The sequence below is a fragment of the Myotis lucifugus genome, unplaced genomic scaffold (genome assembly GCF_000147115.1).
Source record: "Myotis lucifugus unplaced genomic scaffold, Myoluc2.0 scaffold_4493, whole genome shotgun sequence".
Lineage (NCBI taxonomy): Eukaryota > Metazoa > Chordata > Mammalia > Chiroptera > Vespertilionidae > Myotis > Myotis lucifugus.
The window spans coordinates 1,865-10,718 of NW_005875541.1; the positions used below are offsets into that span (position 1 = coordinate 1,865).

The following is an 8,854-nucleotide window of genomic DNA, read 5'->3' on the forward strand; positions in this document are numbered from 1 at the left end:
CTTGGCTGCCAGAGGGCTCCGGGGAAATGCCCGCCAGGGACTCCTCCTGCTGGCACTGCCCTTCAACACCGGGCTCTGCTCTCAGTTCCAGCTTAGAGTCAGTCCTGGACTAGGGGGCTCCTGTACCCTGTGTGTGATGCTCAGGACTGACCCACCTCCTCCCAAATTCCAGACTCCTTGTCTCCTATCATTTGGAACCGAAATGAATGCCTCTGGGAAACAAAATACGGAGAAAAAAGAATGGCAAGGGCTCTGCAATGCGAAGAGGATTTGACAGCAGCCCTGGGTCAGGTGTTCTGGAAGGCACTGGAGGAGGGCAATATTTAATTCAAAAGCCAAAGTGAAGGCTCACTGGATTCTTACCTCCACTGAGGTGTCAGGTGTCGGAGCAGGGAGGGGAGGGGGCCTTAACCACCCTAATCACACCCTTCCGGAGGACAGAAGCATCCCTCAGTTTGAGCTGGGCTGGGGAATGTGTGGGTGAAGGGAAAACGCCCATTTGTCCATTTCCTCCCTTCAAGCCCAAACCAAACAATGAAACCGCAAAAACACTTCCATACTCACTGGCATGGTTTTGTCTCCAAAGAAATAAATGGTCTTATAGCCGTCCTTTTCCACGTGTCCCAGGCAGTACCTCTTGTCCCATCCATGAGGAAAGACATCGATGCTGATCTGGCCTCCTGCCAAGTGGGGAGGGGACACACAAGCTGAGGGTGAGAGGGAGGCTAACGACGTGTCACTGGAAGGAGTGTGCAATGGACTGGATCCTCGAGCCGCTGCTTACACTCCTTTAGGGCTAGGTTCTAGAGGTTCATTCCACCTTATGTGTTTTCCCAACATTACTCCACCTAAAACCTGAAAGTGGGACCCAGAGGACCCCGCAGAGCGAGGGGGGCACTGCATTTAGCTGGTCTGTCAGTGAGTGAAGCATGCTGGGGGAGATCTGGTAAGAGCCCCATTCAGTGGTGCTGACCTCCAGCTTCCACTCGCTCAGCTCCTCAGCTCCGAGTGGAGAATGCCTGGAAGCGGCTGCATCCAGCTCGTCTTGCAGGACAATGAAAATCACAGGGGAGGGGATTTACAGGCAGCTTTCACCGCAACAAAAACCCTTTCAAAGCTGTGTCAGAACAGTGTTCATCTCACAGTTCGACAATGCTTAAAAGCCCACCCACTCATCTATTACACATACTCCCTCTGCAGTCCCAGTCTCCCCACAACCCGCACATTCATTAGCGCTAGTAAATGAGAGGGCTTTGAGTAATGACTCATCGGCACTGACAGGAGAGATCGGCACTGACGGGGGAGATCGGCTTGCCTGAAGCATTTGACAGGCTTATTCTACCAAAAAAACAAGCCTGAGACATGAGCGTGGGAAGGAGTGCATCAGTCACCAGAAACGGCCGCGTGCTGGTCCATCGTCGTGAATAAAGCCTTTCCTTTCTGGGCCTCAGTGTCTTCATTTACAGAACCAACCGAGCTGACATCTAATTCAGTCTAATGTACCGAAGAGGCTCCCATCCCTTCTCTGCTATGGAGCTCACTAAGGTGCCTGGCTGCCCACAGGTGTGAGGGGAAGTTCTTACTCTTCATTACTATGCAAGGTGCTCTTATTTCTGACCAGGAGGAGAAATGCAGGGAGGAGGGCTCCTGCTGGGTGAGAACCTAGAGCCCAGCCCAGCAGCTGGAAGCCATTACCTAGCAGGGCAAGTCTCTGCCGGGCCCATCACACAGGGGAGTGGGTTTCTCCTACGGATGGACTGCTCCTGAAGTCCTCCTGCCCCCCTGCAGACGGCACAGCCCAACTTCAGGCACGCACCCGCCCACCACACACTCCCGGCAAAGCTTGAACATACAATACCTATGGAAAACGTGAGGCCTTTTCCTGCGAACTCTTTCTGCAGATCTGCTACAAATTTCTGTCGTATGTTTTCTTTCTGAGAAAGACAAAAAGACACCGGCTGTCTACTGTGTTGCACACTGTAACTGTGGCCAGGACGTGGCCCCTCTTACCTTCCCAGACCCAGGATGCTTCAGAAACACTCACTTTATCGAGCTCGTAGAATTCAATGCGTTCCTCTTGGCTGCAGCTTCGTCCAATAGGAGACACATTTAACATCCCGTTCCGGAATTCGATGAAAGTGCCCCTGGAGAGGAAGGGGACAGAGGTACATCACCCATTCGGGCAACATTCTAGATGGACAGACGGGCTGAAAAGCTGGGCGATTCCAAAAGGCAGAGGCTGGTGTGGTCCACGCTCCGCTGGGCGGGGCCTCCTGGCAGCCACGAGCCACATGCCGCTGTGAGCCTGGAAATTCAGCTCATTCAACTGAGACTCGATTTCAAAGGTTTAGTAGGAAAAGGAATGTAATCATCAATAATAATGATTTATGTTCACTAGTTAAAATAATTGCAGTTTGAATATATGGGACTAAATGAAACACTGAAATTAATTTCACCTGTTCCTTTGTTTTTTCTATTTTGATGTGGCTACAGAAATCCTAAACTCCCATTCTATTCTGTTCAATAGGGCTGGCATTGGGCAGAGAATCTAAAAGTCAACACAAATGATGACCAGCTCTCAAAGTTCCCTGAGGAGTTTGAAAATGTATGTCCCAGACAACTCTGCCAGGGACCTCCTAACGTCACTGCTTTACCAAGCAACGTGGCCCAGGAAAAGGCTCTGAGGGTCACCCACAAACTCCCAGGAACTGAGGAAACTCGTCACCCACTGGCGGGCTGTTTCTGACGGGTTGACCTGACAGAAAATGAGAACAGCCTGACCCTTTTGAAGTTACCTTAAATGAAGGGGTTTCTTAAAAAAGCACTTTTCCCCACCATGTTTCCAGTTTGAATTTCAAAAAGAGTTTCTTAAAAACTCAAGTAACTTGTAAGCTATTTATTCTGACAAATGAGACCGAAGTGTTTTGTTTACAGACGGTGTGCTCTGAAGTGTCTTCCGGTTCTAGCAGGGATGCCTGTGAGGCTGACTCCTTCTCCCTGGACCCTCTGCTATCCCCGCCCTACAGCCCCGATGTCCAGCCAGCGCCACCTGTAAATGCTGAGGACACAGGCCGCGTGCAGAGCGAGGACCCTGTGCAAGGCCAAGGCCCCTCTTACTGGGCTGGGCGACTCTGGGCCCTCTCTAGCCTCAGAAAGGGGCTACTGGCACCCACTCTGGTTACCTCTGAAGGGTCTTGTGAAAACCACACGTTCCAGTTTATGCAGAAGTCATCTGCATACTGGGAACCAGTGAGTACTCACAGTACACTGCGCCCCCAGCTCCTCTCCCCGGCTGTGCCTACCTTGCAGTGCACCTGGGACACTTTCTCTCACCCCCCCCCCCCCAGGGGTCCTGGAGTTGGTGCAGACCAGCCATGTCCCCTACACCTTCCACATGTACACTGGGAGGTAGGGGACTGGGGACCATTCCCAGGGCGACCCTAGGGCTGCGGGTCCTAAACTGTCAGAAAAAGAGCTCAATTAATTTTCCCCAACTCAGGGACAGTATTGCTCTATTCCCATGGCACAAAGGGAAGCCGATACATCTTAGAAAGCCTTCTATCCTAAAAATCAGGATTAAGGCGGTTTGCCTAGCATTCAACTCCGCACCGAAGTCTTACTGCGACAGCTAGTACTGCTGAGAAATGTGGGCAAAGGCCGATCAAGCTGGGTCTCAGTTCTGCTTCTTGAATTCAGCAACCATGTCACGCTAATTCAGAACTGCTGCTCCGCACACAGATCTCCCTCTTGAGGTGACACCTATCTGAGGACAGGATTCTGCTTGCCTTTTTTATCCTTCCTTAATGCTTAACGGAAAGACTGAGCTGGCCTGGGATGTAAGATGCAGTTTTACGTTTTACTATGGAGAATTTCTAATATACACAAAAGTAGACAGAGCAGGATAATGAATGCCCACGTGCCCTCACCCAGCTGCAAGCTGGGTCCAGCCCGTCTCATCCTATGAGACCCCTGTGGAAAGGGAAGCCCCTTCCCTCTCAGTGGAGGTGCTGAGCAGGGGCACCTGTCCCATCAATTCTGCTAGTCTTTAAAGTGCAGCATTGCCGCCCGAGCCAGTTTGGCTCAGTGGATAGAGAAACGGCCTGCAGACTGAAGGGTCTCGGATTCAATTCCGGTCAAGGGCATGTACCTTGGTTGCAGGCTTCAACCCCAGCCCAGGTGGAGGCCTGTGCGGGAGGCAGCCAATCAATGTGTCTCTCTCACATCGATGTTTCTCTCCCTCTGTCTCCCCCCGCCCCCCCTTCCACTCTCTTTAAAAATAAATGGAAAAAATATCCTCAGATGAGGAGTAACCAAAGTGCAGTGTTGCTCTGAAGTTTAAATGCCATTTTAAAAATGTTTCTCCCTCTGATCATTAAGGTGTTAAATATAGAGTGCAGAACACTGAAAATAAAATGAAAAGTCTTTCAAAGAAATCACCTGTACCTTCACCACCATGATACAGCCGCTGTTAACAAGTGTCCATTTCCCGCCAATTTTTTAACTGTAGGCATGTATGTACATTATTGTTATTTGCCCAGCCGGCGTGGCTCAGTGGTTGAGCGTCGACCTATGAACCAGAAGGTCACAGTTCAATTCCCAGTCAGGGCACGTGCCTCGGTTGCCGGCTCGATCTCCAGTGTGGGGAGTGTGATCCCCAGTGTGGGGTGCTCAGAAGGCAGCCGATCAATGATTCTCTCTCATCATTGATGTTTCTACCTCTCTCTCCCTCTCCCTTCTTCTCTGAAAACAATAATTATTTAAAAGTTAAAATAAATAAAAATGGGAATTGAGATAACAGAATCCAAGAGGTGGGTCCCTAAACCCAATGCCTGCAGAAGTCAGAAAGATGGGAGAAGTGGCCTGTGAAAGACTGGGGTGGGGGCAGGGGAGTGCTGCTATGTGGGCATCCAGTTGTCGGGTCTTCAGGTGCAGCAAAAGCCTGAAATCCAGACATTCCAATATGTGAAATCAGACTTTTAGATGCTCGCAGCTAATCCAGGTATGGTTTAACCGTGGGCCAAGCAAACTTGGCTGTGTGGGCTTTGCTCTGCGGGCCTCCAGTTTGAGACTTCCCGGCCTGGGGTTTATGTTGCTTTTCCACATTGCTGACTCACAGGCATTTCCCCTACCGGTCGCCTCTGAAAGCATGTTCTTTTCAATTTCCATCAAGTGGACGTGCCATCATTTGCATACTCATTCTTCTACCCCTGGCTTTACAGAAGGGTTCCAGGGATTCTTAAAAGAGCACCAACCCACCCAATGCCATCCCTCCACATTCCTGGCAGCCTCTGCGAAAAGCAAACTCACCTCTTCTTTGGGAGCTGAATTTTTGCAATGTAGCTGAGACAGTAGTTGATTAAGTCTTGGATTAGGGCCTCACCCAAGTGACCTTGGATACTCTAGGATAAAGAAGACACTGGAGTTACTTCATCAGTGGGAGGCACTTTTAAAATGATCGTCAGCCACTGTCAGTCAGGGTCACCCGGCTGATGTGGCAGCGAGGATGACGCCTCCACCACCTTTTCCCTTCTTTCCCTTTGTTCTCTGGTTGAGACCCTAAGGCAGTGATGGCGAACCTATGACACGCATGTCAGAGGTGACACGCAAACTCATTTTTGTGGTTGATTTTTCTTTGTTAAATGGCATTTAAATATATAAAATAAATATCAAAAATATAAATCTGTTTTACTATGGTTGCAAATATCAAAAAATTTCTATATGTGACACGGCACCAGAGTTAAGTTAGGGTTTTTCAAAATGCTGACACGCTGAGCTCAAAAGGTTCACCATCACTGCCCTAAGGCAAACCGGAAAGGGCTCAGTCAAAAGCATTTTTTGCTTCCTTAGTCAAGATTTCTGTATTCATTATCTTTCAAATGCTTCATGGAAGGCTCACAGAGTTTATTGGTGCTGCTTTTATTCAATCAAAATACACAAAATATATTTGTTCCACTGTGGCTTTCTCAGATATTGTATTTGAACAGAATGATCTTAATATTGACAAGAGTATTAAGTACATAGAACTTCTTAATACGCTTGTAGTGAGGGCGTTTGACCCAGCCTCTGCTATCACAACAGAAATATTAGATTAAGTGTCCTTAAAAAACAATTATAAAAATATAGATAACAATTTGGAATATGTAACAGTTCCATGATTCAACATTCCAAATGTAAAAATATACAGGGCGAAGATTCATTCCCACCTTTCCTCAGCTCCCAAATGTACCTCCCCAGAGGTGGCCGTGTCAAATACCTTTTTGGAAAACATTTCACTAGTAGTAGACAGCGGTTCAGTAGTTGGATACTCAAGAACCCACCTGTTTACACAAGAATTTCCCATCTTTGTACGCCACCAAGCCATTTTCTGGAAACACATAATCATACTTTTCAACCACTGCAACCAAAACAAAAGAAAACTCAGAATGCAATGAATGGGAACTTGTGTTTCTATGTCTTGATCAACACGTATCACCAATAAAACTGCTGAACTCCAGTGCGGGCTCTGAAAGAACACCTCATCTTCACAGACTGGGAGAGTGAGAAAAAGCTCCATTAAGTTTATTTTTTTCAGGCTCTTCATTACATATTTAAAATATGATCACTAGGCTGGAGATGGGAGACTCGGTGACGGGCCATGTCATGCCTCTGCCTTCAGCCTGCCTGTCTGTAAAGGAAGATGGAAGCCAACGACGGCTCCCAAACCTCCTGGGAATTAACATCACCAACACGATGAAACTGTGCGGACTTGTAGGCTCTGCTTTCTGAATCAGACTCTGCCAGGGCCAGGCTAAAAATCAGATTTAAAAAAGCTCTTTAGGTGGTTCTTATATGTAGTCAGATTTGGAGACTCTATACACCCCAATCGAAATGAATTCTCCAACGTTAAGTGCTGTTAAAATGCGGATTCCCAGGCTCAGTGCTGTGGGTATTTTAATGAACTCCCCAGGTGATTCTGACACAGGTGGGTCCTAACTTCCTTTTGGCTTGTGAATGTTTTGATTCTGTTGTTTTGACTCACTGAAAAGTACGGACAGTGTCCTACACTGACACAACACCCCTGAGCCCGTGGGTAAATATATGACTAGAGGCAGAAAGGGCAATCGGGACCAGGTAGCACAGTTTCCAGGCTTAATGTGCTTACTATGTTGTTTAGTGTTTCTAAGCAGAGCACCTAGAAGGAAAATTAAGGTAAAGGGAACAGAGAGTTTAAAAGGAATACAGAGATTGCTCTCTATTGGTCCAGGAAGCACAGCCTGCTCAGATTTGGACGGTAGGTATTACATCTAGAACAGTGGTTCTCAGCTGGAGGTGACTTTGTCTCTAGAGGACATTTGGGAATGTCTGGGGACATTTAGATTGTTACACTGGGGGTGAGGGTGCTACTGGCATCAAGTGGGCAGAGCCAGGGACCCTGCTAAACATCTGCAGTGCACAGACCACGACAGAGAATTGTCTGGGCCAAATCATAGCAGATTAGATATATTAGAATGTAGCTTTAGTTAGTTATGAAATTAGCTCTTCTTAAGAGACGCCGAAACCGGTTTGGCTCAGTGGATAGAGCGTCGGCCTGCGGACCGAAAGGTCTCAGGTTCGATTCCGGTCAAGGGCATGTACCTGGGTTGCGGGCACATCCCCAGTGGGAGATGTGCAGGAGGCAGCTGATGGATGTTTCTCTCTCATCGATGTTTCTAACTCTCTATCTCTCTCCCTTCCTCTCTGTAAAAAATCAATAAAATATTAAAAAAAAAAAAAAAAAAAGAGTCATAACTGCACTGGAATGTATTTGTGTCCTGGGGCCTGTAGCCTGCCTGTAAAGCAAGTTGCAAAATGTATATATGTCTGCTTAAGATAACAGAGAAGGGCCCTGGCTGGGAGGCTCAGTTGGTTGGAATGTCATCCCGTAAACCAAAAGATTGCAGGTTCAATTCCTGGTCAGGACACATGCCTAGGTTTTGAGTCTGATCCCAGTCAGGGCATGTACGGGAGGCAACCAATTGATGTTTCTCTCTCTCTCTTTCTCCATTCATTGCTCTAAAATCAATTAAATAAAAGATAACAGAAGAATATAACCTGTTAAGCATGAAATGTACAGCTCTGTTCACTGTCACTGACTCACAACCCCAAGATGTCTTACAGACCTCCCCTGTTCAAGACCTGGACAGGATGCCAGTCAGAGTGCTGAAGCTTGCGTAGGCACTGACCATCGACACAGCCCACAACCCTGGACTCTTTACTCACGATTACTCATGATTTCTGCTCTATAAAACCTCTTGTCTGTAAACCATCGGGAATTCAGATTTTCCAGCACAAGCTGCCTGGTCCCCCTGTGTAGTGCTATACAATAAACACCAATTTCTTTCCCTGCACCCGCGTCAGAGTAATTGGCTATATCTGCAGTGCTGAGTGGATGGAACTCCGCTTGGTTATAAAAACGTCAACAGTGATGAAAAGAATGATCAATTCATCTACCTTTCCACCCACTCTTTCTTATAGGCCAGGCGCCCGGGAGGCCTTGGGGCTACAAGATGAATAATCCACAGCCCTAGTCTTCAAGACAAATTTATAACCAGACATTTTCCAATAATCAGGGAGTGCTACAGCAGCAGGCCGGGCATTAGAAGCTCTTGGGTAGCTGCTAAAATACTTCTCCCCAGTAGACTTACTGAGTCACTGGAAGTGAAAGCCCATGAGAATCGCCAGCTTCCTGGGGTCCTGTGCTGGGGATTATGGTTCAGTAGGTGGGGGAGGAGTCTGGCTGACTCATGACTAAGGGAACTCTGGGGAACACTGAGTTAGGGCAACAGAGAGGAAGCCCCTAGACCAGGGGTGGGCAAATTTTTTGACTCGAGGGCCA

General features: G+C 47.9%; 1 protein-coding gene across 1 annotated transcript; it reads right to left on the reverse strand.

The window, feature by feature from the left end:
* Positions 1 to 272: 272 nt before the first annotated feature.
* Positions 273 to 8,204, reverse strand: LOC102425660 (phosphomannomutase 2-like). The gene is made up of 6 exons (XM_006108943.3): positions 8,155 to 8,204; positions 6,318 to 6,453; positions 5,308 to 5,399; positions 2,045 to 2,144; positions 1,859 to 1,934; positions 273 to 680 (listed from the first exon to the last, which is right to left on the reverse strand). The coding sequence occupies exons 1-6, from the start codon at positions 8,202 to 8,204 to the stop codon at positions 517 to 519; spliced, it is 618 nt and encodes a 205-aa protein (XP_006109005.2). The 3' UTR covers positions 273 to 516.
* Positions 8,205 to 8,854: the final 650 nt, after the last annotated feature.

Coding starts and splice junctions, on each gene's coding strand:
- LOC102425660 (XM_006108943.3), bottom strand. CDS start 8,204: ATGGTCAGTGCCTACGCAAGCTTCAGCACTCTGACTGGCATCCTGTCC. Junction 5,400..6,317: donor GGAAATTCTTGTGTAAACAG/GTGGGTTCTTGA, acceptor TCTTTATCCTAG/AGTATCCAAGGTCACTTGGG. Junction 2,145..5,307: donor ATTCAGCTCCCAAAGAAGAG/GTGAGTTTGCTT, acceptor CTTCCTCTCCAG/GGGCACTTTCATCGAATTCC.